At 34.7% G+C, this 17,045-nt stretch overlaps 1 protein-coding gene across 10 annotated transcripts in view; it reads left to right on the top strand.

Annotated features, from left to right (window-relative positions):
• Positions 1-17,045, top strand: part of ERCC6L2 (ERCC excision repair 6 like 2) — a 155,259-nt gene that overhangs the window by 7,752 nt on the left and 130,462 nt on the right. For 5 of the 10 annotated variants that reach the window (XM_060409070.1, XM_027964231.2, XM_042243046.1 and 2 more), the window contains exon 3: positions 10,582-10,701. The exons of 3 other annotated variants lie outside the window; for them this stretch is intronic. In XM_060409070.1, the coding sequence (XP_060265053.1) occupies positions 10,582-10,701 (120 nt within the window). Of the gene's footprint in view, positions 1-10,581; positions 10,748-16,246; positions 16,514-17,045 lie in introns of those variants that run through there. 2 more of the 10 variants (XM_042243049.2, XM_042243048.2) reach the window with 2 other exon arrangements.

Genomic DNA, 17,045 nt, shown 5'->3' with positions numbered 1-17,045 from the left:
TATTATGCCTTTGAGCAGCAGAGGAAAGAACATTTTTCAAACTGTAAAAATTGTCTTTGAATCTTTGATTTTATATTCATTGATATTATAAAAAATGTCATTACTATACATTTTCAAAATATAGGTATAGGAAACCTCAACCCTGAGACAAATGGTGGGATTGCTGATAATTACAGCTTTCTTTGGTTATTATCAATACCATTTTTTTGCATAATATGATCTTTAGTTGATTCAAAAGCTATACAACAATTTAAAACTTATTTAGATCATAAGTCATGTTGTTCCCTCAAGAACATAGTAATGAAGAAAATAATCATATTTTCTTTATTTTCATTCATGGAGAAAATGCCATAGTACCCAATGTGAAAGGTTAATTAACCTCCAGAGCCACAAAGCTTTTAAAGCAGAAACAAAAATGTCCTAGCATTTTGAAGGTAAATTGCTTTTCTCATTTTGGCATGTATTAATAGTCTAGATTTTAGGAATAGAACTTCGTAAGGCTAAATGGGCTAGGTTCCCTTTCAAAATAACACACTGTTGTTTCTGTTGTTGTTTAAACCAAGCAAAAATTATCGTACTTTGTGAAGTATGATTCCAAAATACTCTCTTACCTTTTTATCTCCCAGGAAGATGAAAAATAAGGAATGTAGGTTTTAAAAAATTATATAAGAAATAGATAATTTTTGCCATGCTTTCTGTTGGTCTGAGAGAATGTTTGTTGCCTTATTGCCCCATGTCTGATTTATGCTGTATATCATGAGTGTGTGTGAGAAAAAATAGACTATAAAAACGTTTGCCTGACAGAGTTTCAGAGGAATGTCTGTAAAAACAAAGCTTTTCCAGAGTGATGCATCATTTCTGAAATGCAGTTTTTCCCCTTTTTCTATTCTGTAGGTGGCTGATTAAATAGTTTTTTCTTCTTTTCATCCTTAACCATAACTTTAGAACTACTGTATTCCACATTAAAGCAGATGGTCTTTTTTTTCAGATTAGTTTTGTAAATTGGCATTGTAAATATGTTGTTCACCTTCTGTGAATTAAGGTTTTGATAGACCTCTTCTGTGCTAGTATGAGTGATAGAGAGGGCTGCTGCTGCTGCTGTTGCTAAGTCGCTTCAGTCGTGTCCGACTTTGCAACCCCATAGATGGCAGCCCACCAGGCTCCCCCATCCCTGGGATTCTCCAGGCAAGAACACTGCTGTGGGTTGCCATTTCCTTCTCCAGTGCATGAAAGTGAAAAGTGAAAGTGCTACATCTACACAAAATGATGTGTTACCTTTGCCCTCTTGGAGTTGTGACCAAATGACAAAGTTTCCCAGCTTCCTGTTCTTAGTCCCAAATGACTGGTTTCCCAGTTCCCCTTTCTTCTCTTGCACTTGTCAACAAAGATGAGGGTCGAAGTAATTAGTGCTGTTTACAGACCAACCTAGATAGCATATTCAAAAGCAGAGACATTACTTGGCCAACAAAGGTCCGTCTAGTCAAGGCTATGGTTTTTCCAGTAGTCATGTATGGATGTGAGAGGTGGACTGTGAAGAAAGCTGAGCGCTGAAGAATTGATGCTTTTGAACTGTGGTGTTGGGGAAGACTCTTGAGAGTCCCTTGGACTGCAAGGAGATCCAGCCAGTCCGTTCTAAAGGAGATCAGTCTTGGGTGTTCTTTGGAAGGAATGATGCTAAGGCTGAAACTCCAGTACTTTGGCCACCTCATGCGAAGAGTTGACTCATTGAGAAAGACTCTGATGCTGAAAGGGATTGGGGGCAGGAGGAGAAGGGACCGAGGATGAGATGGCTGGATGTCATCACTGACTTGATGCACATGAGTTTGGGTGAACTCCAGGAGCTGGTGATGGACAGGGAGCCCTGGCGTGCTGTGATTCATGAGGTCGCAAAGAGTCGGACACGACTGAGTGACTGAACTGAACTGAACACTCCTGGTACATAAACTCCACCTGTGCTGTTCTTTCCATTCTCCCTATGTCTGTCTGCTTTTTGGATGTTGATACACTACTGTTACATTACCTTAAAATAATGAGGTAAAAAGTTTGTCAGTGATTTTACGTTAACTCCTCTTGTTAGTGTGTATTCTCAAATAAATTCAAATTTATTTTCATTTCAAGTCACTTTTTGGGGATAGGTAACTAATCTGTTAGGAAGGAGTGTGGATTATTTAAAAGGGATGCAAAGATTTTTCTTTAAAATTTTAAATGTATTTAGTGAATTCAGTATGGGAATTCCCTGTGGTTAGATTTCCATGCTTTCCCTGCCAAGGGCTTGGGTTCAATCTCTGCTCAGGGAACTAAGATCCCATAAGTAGTGTGGCATGGCCAATAAATAAATTAAAGGGATGTAGAGATTTTTCTTTAAAATCACTAATGTATTTAGTGAATTAAGCTAATCCAAAATTAGAGTTTGCCTTGAGAACCCCATGAACAGTATGAAAAGGCAAAATGATAGGATACTGAAAGAGGAACTCCCCAGGTCAGTAGGTGCCCAATATGCTACTAGAGAAGAGTGGAGAAATAACTCCAGAAAGAATGAAGGGATGGAGCCAAAGCAAAAACAATACCCAGGTGGGGATGTGACTGGTGATAGAAGCAAGGTCCAATGCTGTAAAGAGCAATATTGCATAGGAACCTGGAATGTCAGGTCCATGAATCAAGGCAAATTGGAAGTGGTCAAACGAGAAGGCAAGAGTAAACGTCGACATTCTAGGAATCAGCAAACTAAAATGGACTGGAATGGGTGAATTGAACTCAGATGACCGTTATATCTACTACTGCGGGCAGGAATCCATTAGAAGAAATGGAGTAGCCATCATGGTTAACAAAAGAGTCCGAAATACAGTACTTGGATGCAATCCTAAAAACGACAGAATGATCTCTGTTCATTTCCAAGGCAAACCATTCAATATCATGGTAATCCAAGCTTATGCCCCAACCAGTAATGCTGAAGAAGCTGAAGTTGAATGGTTCTATGAAGACCTATAAGACCTTTTAGAACGAACACCCAAAAAAGATGTCCTTTTCATTATAGGGGACTGGAATGCAAAAGTAGGAAGTCAAGAAACACCTGGAGTAACAGGCAAATTTGGCCTTGGAGTACAGAATGAAGCAGGACAAAGGCTAATAGAGTTTTGCCAAGAGAACACACTGGTCATAGCAAACACCCTCTTCCAACAACACAAGAGAAGACTCTACACATGGACATCACCAGATGGTCAACAGCAAAATCAGATTGATTGTATTCTTTGCAGCCAAAGATGGAGAAGCTCTATACAGTCAGCAAAAACAAGACCGGGAGCTGACTGTGGCTCAGATCATGAACTCCTTTTGCTAAATTCAGACTTAAATTGAAGAAAGTGGGGAAAACCGCTAGACCATTCAAGTATGACCTAAATCAAATCCCTTACGATTATACAGAGGAAGTGAGAAATAGATTTAAGAGACTAGATCTGATAGACAGAGTGCCTGATGAACTATGAACGGAGGTTCATGACATTGTACAGGAGACAGGGATCAAGACCATCCCCATGGAAAAGAAATGCAAAAAACCAAAATGGCTGTCTGAGGAGGCCTTACAAATAGCTGTGAAAAGAAGAGAAGCAAAAAGCAAAGGGAAAAGGAAAGATATAAGCGTCTGAATGCAGAGTTCCAAAGAAGAGCAAGGAGAGATAAGAAAGCCTTCCTCAGTGATGAACGCAAAGAAATAGAGGAAAACAACAGAATGGGAAAGACTAGAGATCTCTTCAAGAAAATTAGAGATACCAAGGGAACTTTTCATGCAAAGATGGGCTCAATAAAGGAGAGAAATGGTATGGACCTAACAGAAGCAGAAGATATTAAGAAGAGGTGGCAAGAATACACGGAAGAACTGTACAAAAAAGAGCTTCACGACCCAGATAATCACGATGGTGTGATCATTCACCTAGAGCCAGACATCCTGGAATGTGAAGTCAAGTGGCATTAGAAAGCGTCACTGTGAACAAAGCTAGTGGAGTTGATGGAATTCCAGTGGAACTGTTTCAAATCCTCAAAGATGATGCTGTGAAAGTGCTGCACTCATTATGCTAGCAAATTTGGAAAACTCAACAGTGGCCACAGGACTGGAAAAGGTCAGTTTTCATTCCAATCCCAAAGAAAGGCAATGCCAAAGAATGCTCAAACTACCATACAATTGCACTCCTCTCACATACTTGTAAAGAAATGATCAAAATTCTCCAAGCCAGGCTTCAGCAGTACGTGAACCGTGAACTTCCAGATGTTCAAACTGGTTTTAGAAAAGGCAAAGGAACCAAAGATCAAATTGCCAACATCCTTGGATCATGGAAGAAGCAAGAGAGTTCCAGAAAAACATCTATTTCTGCCTTATTGACTATGCCAAAGCCTTTGACTGTGTGGATAACAGTACACTGTGGAAAACTCTTCAAGAGATGGGAATAACAGAACACCTGACCTGCCTCTAGAGAAACCTGTATGCAGGTCAGGAAGCAACAGTTAGAACTGGACATGGAACAGACTGGTTCCAAATAGGAAAACGAATACATCAAGACTGTATATTGTCACCCTGCTTATTTAACTTCTATGCAGAGTACATCATGAGAAACACTGGGCTGGAAGAAGCACAAGCTGGAATCAAGATTTCCAGGAGAAATATCAATAACATTGGATATGCAGATGACACCACCCTTATGGTAGAAAGTGAAGAACTAAATAGCTTCTTGATGAAATTGAAAGAGGAGAGTGAAAAAGTTGGCTTAAAGCTCAACATTCAGAAAATGAAGATCATGGCATCTGGTCCCATAACTTCATGGGAAATAGAATGGGAAATAGTGGAAACAGTGTCAGACTTCATTTTTTCGGGCTCCAAAATCACTGCAGATGGTGATTGCAGCCATGAAATTAAAAGACGCTTACTTCTTAGAAGGAAAGTTATGACCAACCTAGATAGTATATTGAAAAGCAGAAATATTACTTTGCCAACCAAGGTCCGTCTAGTCAAGACTATGGTTTTTCCAGCAGTCATGGATGGATGTGAGAATTGGGATTGTGAAGAAAGCTGAGCGCCAAAGAATTGATGCTTTTGAGCTGTGATGTTGAAGAAGACTCTTGAGAGTCCCTTGACTGCAAGGAGATCCAACCAGTCCATCCTAAAGGAGATCATTTCTGGGTGTTCATTGGAAGGACTGATGCTTAAGCTGAAACTCCAATACTTTGGCCACCTCATGCGAAGAGTTGACTCATTGGAAAAGACTCTGATGCTGGGAGGGATTGGGGGCAGGAGGAGAAGGGGACAACAGAGGATAAGATGGCTGGATGGTATCACGGACTTGATGGACATGAGTCTGAGTGAACTCCGGGAGTTGGTGATGCACAGGGAGTCCTGGCGTGCTGTGGTTCATGGGGTCGCAAAGAGTTGGACACGACTGAGCGACTGAACTGAACTGATACAAAATCAAATTTGTTTTTGTATGTTCTGTATGTTGCTAAATTCTTCACTTATTATTTCTAGTAGTTACCTTGTAGATGTTTTAGGACTTTCTGTGTAAACAATTATGCCCTCCACAAGTAGAGTTTCAGTTCTTCTCCTTTTATGCCTTTTCTTCCTTTCTCTTTTGCCTTATTTCGCTATCTAAGTATGATCTCAGTACAGTTTGGACAGCAGTGGTGGGAGTGATGGAGCTTCTGGGATGGCTCAGTGGTAAAGAATCTGCCTGCAGTGCAGGAGATGCTGGAGAGATGGGTTCAGCCCCTGGGTCAGGAAGATCTCCTGGAGGAGGGCATGGCAACACACTCCAGTATTCTTACCTGAAGAATCTCATGGACAGAGGACCCTGGCGGGTTACAGTCCATAGGGTTGCAAGGAGTGTGACCCGACTGAAGTGACTGAGCATGCGCACACATACAGACACACACCACACAACACAGTGGGAGTAACATCTTTATCTCATTCCTACTTTTAGGAAAGAAGCATTTAATATTTTAACAGTAAGTATATTAGCTGTAGGATTTTCTTAGTATCTTTTATCAGATTTAGGATGTTTCCTTCTAGTCCTTATTTTCTGAGATTTTAAAAAACAATGTATAGTGAATATTATCAAAATTTTTTGGTATGAGATAACCATATTTTTCCCCATTTATTAAGTTAATAAATTATTATATGGACTAATATGATTTATGTTAGTTGGTTTTTAAATGTTAAACCGATTTCCTATTCCTGTGATAAACCCAGTTTGATCATGAGATTTTTTTTTATATTGCTGGATTTAGTTGCTTTATATTTGAATAATTTTTGCTTTTATGTTTATTATGGATATTGAACTATAATTTCCTTTTCTTGCAATGTGTTTGTCTGATTTTGGTATCTGGGTTGCGCAAGATTCAAGATAAAGTAGGAAGTGTTTCCTCTCTCTTTTCTAAAACCGTTGTGTATTTAAGTTATTTTATACTTAAATATTTTATGAAATTTACTAGTGAAATCTTAGACCTAGAGTTTTCTTTAAGATTTTTTTTTTGACACTGAATTCAATTACTTTAAAACATTTTATTTATTTATTTATGTCTGCTCTCAGTCTTCATTGCTTTCCCAGGCTTTCCCTAGTTGCAGAGAGTGGGGCTATTTTCTAGTTTCAGTTCATGGCCTTCTCATTGCAGTGGCTTCTCTTGTTGTTGAGGACAGGCTCTAGGGTGTATATGCTTCAGGATTTGCAGCAGGTGGGCTCAGGAGTGGTGGATCACAGGCTAAGTAGTTGTGATGCACAGAGTTAGTTGCCCCATAGCATGTGGGATCTTCCCAGACTAGGGATCGAACCAACATCCCCCGCATTGCAAGATGGGTTCTTAACCACTGAACCACCAGGAAAGCCCTGAGTTCAGTTACTTTAATAGATATGTGACCATTCAGATTTTCTGTTTCTTGCTGTGTCAGTTTTGGTAAATTGTATTTTTCAAAGAATTTATCCATTTTATCTATGTCATCAAACTGATTGGCATAAAATACTTCTCCATATTCCTTTTTTATTCTTTTAGTATTTGTGGGATGTAAGTGATACCTCTCTGCATCTTAATGTGGACCTTTTATATTCTATTTTATTCTTACTTAGCATAACTTGAGGCATGTTGATTTTGTTGACCTTTTCAAAGAGTCAACTTTTAACTTTGTTAATTTTCTCTGTTGTTTGGTACTTCATTGATTTCTGAATTATTTTGCAGTCATTTCTGCAGTTGGATGTACTATTGCATATAAATACCAATTAGCAGATCAAGATAAGTGATAATGTTCAGATTTTCTATGTTTTTAATATTAATAGGTGAATGCATGTATGCTCAGTCATTTCAGTTGTATCTGACTCTTCATGAATCTATGTACTATAGCCTGCCAGGCTCCTCTGTCCATGGGATTATTCAGGCAAAAATACTGGAGTGGGTTGCCATGCCCTCCTCCAGGAGATCTTCCCAGCCCAGGGATGAAACCTGAATCCATGTTTCCTGTGGCTCCTGCATTGCAGATGGATTCTTTACCACCTAATGGGTGAGGGTGGGAAGTTAAAAATCTCCTGCTGTGATTGTGGGTTTGTCTCTTTCCCCATTTAATTCTGTCAATTTTGTCTTTATGTATTTTGAAGCTCTGTTATTAGGTCATAATCTTTATGATCACTTTGTCTTCCTGACCTGCTTATCATTATTAAATGTTTTTATGTTTCTGGTAATACTTTTTGAATACTTTATCTGATATTTTGATAACTACTTCAGTATCCTTATGCTTAATATTTGAATGGCTTGTCTTTTCCTAAACCTTTATTTCAAGCTATCTGTGTCTTTATATTTAAAATATGTCTCATAGATAAATCTTTTATCTATTCTGGCAATCTCTGATATTTAATTGGACCGTTTAGTTCATTTACATTTGGTATAATTTCTGTTATGTTTCGATTTGGCATATTGTTTTGTTATTAGTTTTCTGTTTGAACAGACTGCTTTCTCTTTTAATTGTTCTCCTTTCCTGCCTTATTTTGGGTTGACAGGGTATTTTTAAAAATTCCATTTTAATTCTTCTATTGATTGTTAACTGTACTTCTTTGCATCATATTTTGATGTTTGCGCTAGTAATAAAGATATACAGTCCTGATGTTTCATAATGTGCTTAAAGCTAATAATGTATCACTTCATGTAAAATGTAAGTATCTTGTAATGAAATAAGTTGTCCTATTTTTATTTATTTTTATTTTATGGACTTAAGAGGAAAGCTAAGTGTAATATCTAAGATACTGCTTAATACTATTTTGAAGGTTAAACCAGGATTACATATTCAGAATCAACCCAAGATGGTTTTGGTATATACTTATTTTTTACATTTCTGTGTTCCATTACTAATATTTAAGAGTTTTGCTCCTATGTGAGTGTGAGAAATTGGCCTGTAAATTTATGAAACAGTATTTTTGCTAGAATTTCTTATCAAGATTATGTTGTACTCAAAAAATGAGTTGAGAATATTTTTCCCTTTCTCTAAAATATGGATGAGTTTGTTTAAGATTGGCATTATATCTCTCTGAAGCATTGGTAGACTTTATCCCTGGTTATTTGATCCTTAGTTTTCTTTGTGGAAGGTTTGTAATTATGTATTTAGATTTCTTTAATGGTTAGTTGAGTATAGAGAACTTGTTTCTATGTGTTTCTTGTTTCATTGTTGCTAAGTTCTGGTTTTCCATTTCACCTAAAATTGCACAGGTATTAGCATAACATTGTTTATTGTGTACTATACATATTTTTTTGTGTGTTTGCCTGTTTTCTTAGTTTCTCTTTTTCCTTTTATCAATTTTCTAGGGAGTTATCACTTTAAAAAATGTTTTCATAGTATGATCATTTGGCTTTGTTAATCCTTTTTATTTTATGCTTTTTCATGTTTTATAATTCTATTTTTGTGTATTTAACTTTTCTTAAATTTTTTTATAAATTTTTCAGATCTATGGTTAGGTATTTTATTAACAGCTCCTCTTATGTCCTAATGTGTGTCTATATGCATTTAAGTCCATAAGGCATGGATTTAAGTGTATTTCATAAGCTGAATATGTGATTATTACACAGTTATTCATCTTAAATATTTTATAATCTCCGTTGTGAATTCTAGTTTAAAATACATTCCCTACTTTCCAAATATTTGGGGATTTTCTGTTTATATTTTTTAATTTCTTATGCTGTGACCAAAAAACATATTCTGTATGATTCTTGTCTATTGGATGGATTAAGATTTGTTCTATGACTTTCTATGTCAATTTTGGTAAATATTTTATGTGTACTTTAAGAATAAAGTACGTTTGGTTGTAGTTTACCATCGTCTGTCAGATGTATATTAGGTCAAGTTTGTTTATCATTTTACTAATACAGTCTATATCTTTACTGATTATTTTCTCTTATTAAGTTATTTCAAAATACACCACTGTGCTTATGAATTTGTCTACTTATTTTGTTTCAGTAGATTTTTTTCTTTAATAATTTACACCTCTTATAACTTGCAAATGAAATAATTTTTATCAATATCATGTCCCTCTGTAATTTAGTAATGCTTTTTGCCTCAGTCTTATCTGATATTAATATAACTATATTAACTTTCTTTGGTTTTGTTTGCATGGTCTGTCTTTTTTCATTTTTTCACTTAGAATTTTCTCTATGTCTTAGGTTTTCTGTGTGTAAAGCACACATGTTTTATGTTTCTGAAAATCTTTTGTCTTTTAATTAAACTATTTAGTCTACTTCCACTTTCTAATATATTTAGATTTATTTATTTTAAAATTTTTATTTGATATTGGAGTATAGTTGATTTACGACGTGTTAGTTTCAGGTGTACAGAAAAGTGGTTCAATTATACATATACATATATCCATCTAAATATATTTAGATTTAAACCTACTGTTTTACTTACTATATGCTTTTTATTTATTGCATGTCATCTATTCATTTTTGTCTTCTTTTCATATAAATTGTTCATATTATTTTATTATTCTTCCCATAGTAGATTAGTAGTTACACACTGTTGTATTTTTCTCTAGTGATTACCTTAGATATTATAATATGCATCCTTGAGTTACCTATATTTATTGGATACAGAAAAATAGACAAACTTATTAACCAAATATTATTCCCTTAAGGAGTTTATTTTCTACAAGGAAAAAGGAATGTACATAGTTTATTGTAATAGCCAATAATGAAGAGATAGATTCTATGAATATAAATACATAAGAAAATAATATCTCAGCTAATGAGACTGAGAAAGAATTTGTAGAGTGCCCGACATTGCAAGTCAACTATACTTCAATAAAATATATCTATTTAAAAAATTATCAAGGGAGAGATGGCGATGTGAGGATTTTCGTTTTACTGTATTCAGTAGTAACTTTTATATTATTATTTGTTTATTAATGCAAATAAAGAAAACCTATACTAGTGGTTCATATTGTTTTTCTTCCTAGCAAATCTGTTTGTACACACTCATATTCTCACTAATTGAGTAGCTATTCATGTGAGTTGTAAAATTTTGTCCATCACAATACACAGTGATTAAAACTGTTGGATTTTTTTCCTCCCTAGGTTATTTCATTTTTAGCTGCAGTTTTGGGTAAAAAGGGAACTCGTGAAGATATTGAAAATAACATGCCAGAATTTTTACTGAGAAATATGAAAAAGGATCCCCCTTCTACAGCAAAAAAGGTACAATATCTAGAAATATAAACTTCACGAAGCTGGTATTGCAAAGGTGTGTGGAAACTTTGAAACATTACGCATTATAGTATAAATTTAAAACAAGAATTTATAGACACTAAATGTTTGTTTTATAAACCTAATTACTGAAGGAGTACCAGTTTCATCCTTAAATTAGATTTGATTTACTCTGAAAATAGTAAAATATAATTTGTTTGAATTTTGGGGAGGCTTTGAATCTTTTTCTTGTCAAGATTTTCAGTTAATTTGATTAATTTGTTAAATTTCCATGAATGTGTATGTAAAGTTAATTGAAGTCCATTGTATTGGTTTTTATTTATTTGAGAATGAAAAACAGTTGTAGATATTTCTTACAAAGGTATGTCCTGATGAAGTTGCTTAGCAAAATAGCCGCCTGCTGAAAATATGAAACAAATCTTCCCTGAACAAGGACCACTGAAGCTTGAGTCAGAAAAGCTCAGATCTAGGCTTGCCCTTCTGTGACCATGTGACTGCTAATGCTATTCATAACCCTTCTTAAGCTTTCTCTTTTGTAAACATACATTTATGAATGTCTTATACATAATTCTTATAAAAAAATAAGAGATTTCTTTAAAAAAATGAAATCCACAAAAAAAGGTGTATTGTAGGTATGTGGGCAGCTTCCTGGGTGGCTCAGTGGTAAAGAATCCACCTGCCAATGCAGGAGACGGGGGAGATGTGGGTTCAATCCTTGGGTCAGGAAGATCCCCTGCAGTAGGAAATGGCAACCTGCTCCAGTATTCTTGCCTGGAAAATTCTATGGACAGAGGAGCTCAATGGGCTATAGTCCACAGAGTCGCAAAGAGTTGAACATGACTGTACAACTGAGTTTGCGAGCGTGCGTGCTCGCACACGCACACACACACAGACACGGAGGTATGTGTCTGACTTTTGTCCTCAGCATCCAGGAAACTGGATAAAAATAAAGTTGAAGTGACTTTATGAAATCCTTATCATATTATGGTAATAAACTACTTTCTACAAGTTTTAAAACTGTATCTTTTATATAATTCTCATACATAAAATTTCTGAGAAGGTCAAGTTTACTCCTGTCTATAATTCGGGGCATTTCAGTGTAAACTTTTGAGAAACATTGGCCTAAGGTATTATTAGTAATAATTATTGTTACTTTAAATTTCCTATTATTTTCAGTAGCATAAACACATTCTTAGTGTCAAATTTAATTTGACCCTAATGAAACATTATAATTCTTACTGTGTTTTAAGTTTTCAAGAGTTCAAGTACTGTTTTTCACTTTGTTTTCAGATTGATTTGAGTATGTTGAACCATCCTTATATCCCTGGAATAAATCTCACTTGATGGTATATGATCCTTTTAATGTATTGTTGAATTTAGCTTGCTAATATTTCATTGAGGATGTTCATTGGACATATTAGCCGGTTTTCCTTTCTTGTGGTATCCTTATCTGGTTTTGATATCAGGATAATGCTGGCTTTGTGAATGAATTTGAAAGCATCGTCTCCTTTTTGTTGTTGGAAGAATTTGCAAATTCTTCTGGTTTTATTTGGTAGAATTTACCAGTGAAGGTGTTTGGTCCTAGATTTTTGTTTGTTTGGAGGTATTGGTTACTGATTGAATCTTCATGCTAGTAATTCTTCTGTTCAGATTTTCTATTTCTTCATGATTCAGTCTTGGTAGTTTGTATGTTTATAAGAATTTATTTCTACCTACCATTTCTTCTGGCTTATTTGATTTGTTGGTATATAATTATGTACAGTAATTTTTATTATTCTTTCTATTTCTGGGTTATTATTTGTAATGTATCCTTCATTCTAATTATATTTATTTGACTCTTCTCTCTTTTTCTTAGTCTAGGTAAAGGTATCAGTTTTGTGTGTCTTAAAAAAAACAGCCTTTAGTTTTTCTATTCATCTTTTCTATTGTCTACTCTCTATTTCATTTATACTTTCTGATTTTTTGTTATTTCTTCCCCTTTACTAACTTTGAGCTTGATTTGTTCTTTTTATAAATTCTTGAAGTGTAAATTTTAGTTGTTTATATGATATCTTTTTTTTTTTAATGTAGGCGCTTATCACTGTATACTTCCTCTCATAACTCCTTTGGCTGTGTCCCATACGTTTTGGTATGTTCTATTTCAGTGTTCATTTGTCTTAGGTCTTTCTAAATTCATTTTTTATTTCTTCTTCAACCCACTGGTTGTTGAGGAGTATTTTATTTAATCTCCACTTATTTGTGAATATTTTAGTTTTCCCCTTTGATTGTTTTTATACCATTGAGGTCAGATAAGATGGTTGATATGATTTTAGTCCTCTTAAGTTTATTAAGATTTGTCTTGTGTTTTAACATTTTGTCTACCCTGGAGAATGTTCCATATGTGCTTGAGAATATGTATTCTGGTATTGTTAGATGCATCTTGTATGTGTCAGTGTTTCTTTACTGATTTCCTCTCTGAGTGATCCCCATAGCTGAAGGTGAAGTGTTGAAGTCTCTTATTGCTGACTTTTTTTCTCTTCAGGTCTGTTAATAATTTGCTTTCTATATTTAGATATTCTGATATTAAGTATATAAATATAGTTATTACATCCTCTTAAATTGACTCTTTGTCAATTCAAGCACTCTTCTTACAGTGCTTGGGTTAAAGCCCATTTTGTATGACATAAAAGAGCTATGCTTGCTGTTTTTTGGTTTCCATTTGCATGGAATATCATTTTCCATTCACTCATCTGCAGTCTACATGTGTTTTTAAAGCTGAAGTGAATCTCTTGTAGGTAGTATATATTTGGGCCCTTTTTTTTTTAAATCTAATCGACTGCACTGTCTTTTAGTTGGATGATTTAATCTATTTACATTTAACATGCCATTACTTTCCATGACCCAGTCCTTCCAACTGCCTGTTCTTTGTTGAGCTTATATTATTGTTTTATCTTGTTGGTTGTTGTTGTATTTAGGTTTCTTCTAGGAAAATTCACTTTGTGGGGTTTTTTGGGGGGTAGGGAGGAGTTTTTTCTTACATAGGTAAAAGATGAATTCCTCAGGTCCTCAAATATGTCTTCAAAAATGTTATGAAGGGTATTTGGTAGTGCCCTTCTAAGCATTTTACCACTATTAGATATATATTTTTACATTCTTTTGTTTTAATGGCATCAATAAATGAATTTAGTTGGTAATTAGAACTGGAATTCTATAAAGAAGGTTTTGATGAGATTACCAGTGATATCCTACAATATCCCTCAGAAGCCTATGTGAACAAAAATTACAATTTTTTGTGATGAAATTTATGAAAGATAAATTTGTTTTGAGTGATTTAAAACTTCGTGCATTTTTAAAACATAGTCTATGAAATAGCTGTATTTATTATGCTCATGCCAAAATTGCAGTGGAATCCTGAAAAATTAATGTTAGAACCACTTAAAAAATATCCTTTTAATGAATTTAAATGCTATCAGTTAAGGAGTGATGAGTTTGAGTTATGTATGTGTGTTACATGATACATCTTATATATTTTTTTAACATTTTCAGGGGTGAATAAATCATCTAAGAATGTGTGAAATAGAGGTTTTGTGCCAAGAATAAATCCCTAGAGGAAAAGATACAAACTTTGCATCAGATACTAATGCTTGGAATGATTATTTAGATTTAGGCTGTTAAGATTGAAATTCAGTCTTTACGAAGATGAATCAAATACTACTATCTTGTTTGGCAAAACTTTAAAAATATTATAATCTTGTGTGGTAAACCTTTAGTCATTCTGTATAAAATTCATAATCAGATTAAGGCAGAGAATGATGATTTTTCTAGCAATCATAATACCAGAATCAGCTGCAACTTCATTGATGATTAGACAAAAAATTTTTCCAGTGTTTTACTTACTATACACTATTTCTTTAGTTTATTGTCTTGCAAATGATGCCGCTTGTTTGATTTTCTGCTGTTGCAGTCTTCATATACTTTGGATATTAACCCCTTGTTGTATACATGATCTGCAAATATTTTCTTCCATTCAGTAGGTTTCATTTTCATTTTGTTGATTTCCTTTGCTGGGCAGAAGCTTTTTAGTTTGATGTGGTCCTGCTTTTTTGTTTTTGGTTTTGGTGTTAATTAAAAAAAATTATTGTCAAGATGTGAAAGAGCTTACAGCCTATGTTTTCCTCAGAAGTTCTTTGGTTTCAGGTCTTAGTTTTGAATCTTTAATCCATTTTGAGTTCAGTTTTGTGTGTGGTATAAGATAGTAGCCCAGTTTCATTCTTTTGCATGTGGTATCCAGTTTTTTTAGCACCATTTATTGATTTCTTAACAATATTTATTCGTCCATGAGCATGGATTTTCTTTCCACTTATTTATGACATTAAAAATTTTTAATCAATATCTCATAGTTTTCAGTGTAGAAGTCTTTTATTTCTTTGTTTAAATGTATTCCTAGTTGTTTTATTCTTTTTGATACAATTATAAATGGGATTGTTTGCTTAGTTTCTCTTTCTAATAGTTTCTTGTTAGTATATAAAAATAAAACAGATTTTTGTATGGAATTGAATATCCTGTAACTTTGCTCAGTTTTTCTATCAGTTTTTTCAGTTTTCTGGTGGAGTGTTTAGGGTTTTCTATGTATTTCTATGTCATTGGGAAATAGCGACAATTTACTTCCTTCCTAGTTTGGATTTTTTCTTCCCTCTTGCTAGGACTTTCAGTACAATGGGAATAAAAGCTGTAGAAGTGGGCATCTCTGTTCTTTTCCTTGTCTTACACGCAAAGTTTTTAATTCTCACCAATGAGTATAATCTTACCTGTCTGCTGGTTATGTATAGCCTTTATTATATTGATGCATGTTCCCTCTATACCAAATTTGTTGAGTTTTTATCATAAATGGATGTTGAATTTCCTCAAATGCTTTTTCTGCTCCATTGAGATGACTGTAGGATTTTTATTCTTCATTTTGTCACTGTGGTGTATGATGTGATTGATTTGCATATGTTGAATCATCCTTGCATCCATGGAATAAATCTCACTTTTCCAAAGTGTAAGGTCATTTTGATGTACTGTTGGATTCAGTTTGGTAATATTTCACTGAGAATTTTTGTATTTATGTTCATCAGGGATCTACCCTATAATTTTCCTTTCTTGTTGTATCCTGATCTGATCTTGCTATCAGACCTCATAAAGTAAGTTTGAATGCATGTCCTGCTCTTACATTTTTTTTGAAGAGTTTGACAAGGATTGGTGTTAATTCTTCATTGAATGTTTGGTAGATTTTACCAGTGAAGCTGTCTGTTCCTGAACTTTTATTTGGAAGTTTTGGGCTATTGATTCAATTTCCTTACTTGGAGCTGTTTGTGTTCACATTTTCTATTTCTTGGAAATAGAAAAAAATAGAAAACTGAATCACTAAGATTGTGATTCAGCCTTAGTAGGTTGTATGTTTCTAAAAAGGATACATGATAAATTTCATCTAGTTGTCCAGTTTGTCGGTATAAAATGATTCATAGTAGTCTCTTATGATCCTTTTTATATCTGTGGTATCTGCTTTATTAAGAAGAGGTGGCAAGAATACACAGAAGAACTATACAAAAAAGATCTTCACGACCAAGATAATCACAGTGGTGTGATCACTCACCTAAGAGCCAGACATCCTGGAATGTGAAGTCAAGTGGGCCTTAGAAAACATCACTATGAACAAAGCTAGTGGAGGTGATGGAATTATGGTAGACCTATTTCAAATCCTGAAAGATGATACTGTGAAAGTGCTGCATTCAATATGTCAGAAAATTTGGAAAACTCAGCAGTGGCCACAGGACTGGAAAAGGTCAGTTTTCATTCCAATCCCAAAGAAAGGCAATGCCAAAGAAGGCTCAAAGTATCGCACAATTGCACTCATCTCACATGCTAGTAAAATAATGCTCAAAATTCTCCCAAGCCAGGCTTCAGCAATATGTTAACTGTGAAGTTCCAGATGTTCAAGCTGGTTTTAGAAAAGGCAGAGGAACCAGAGATCAAATTGCCAATATCCACTGGATCATGGAAAAAGCAAGAGAGTTCCAGAAAACATCTATTTCTGCTTTATTGACTATGCCAAAGCCTTTGATCGTGTGGATCACAATAAACTGTGGGCAATTCTTCAAGAGATGGGAATACCAGACCACCTGACCTGCCTCTAGAGAAACCTGTATGCAGGTCAGGAAGCAACAATTAGAACTGGACATGGAACAACAGACTGGTTCCAAATAGGAAAAGGAGTACGTCAAGGCTATATATTGTCACCCTGCTTGTTTAACTTCTATGCAGAGTACATCATGAGAAACGCTGGGCTGGAGGAAGCACAAACTGGAATCAAGATT

The sequence above is a fragment of the Ovis aries genome, chromosome 2 (genome assembly GCF_016772045.2).
Source record: "Ovis aries strain OAR_USU_Benz2616 breed Rambouillet chromosome 2, ARS-UI_Ramb_v3.0, whole genome shotgun sequence".
Classification (NCBI taxonomy): domain Eukaryota; kingdom Metazoa; phylum Chordata; class Mammalia; order Artiodactyla; family Bovidae; genus Ovis; species Ovis aries.
Note: the sequence above shows the minus strand (reverse complement) of the source record. Positions and strands in the feature narration are given on the sequence as shown.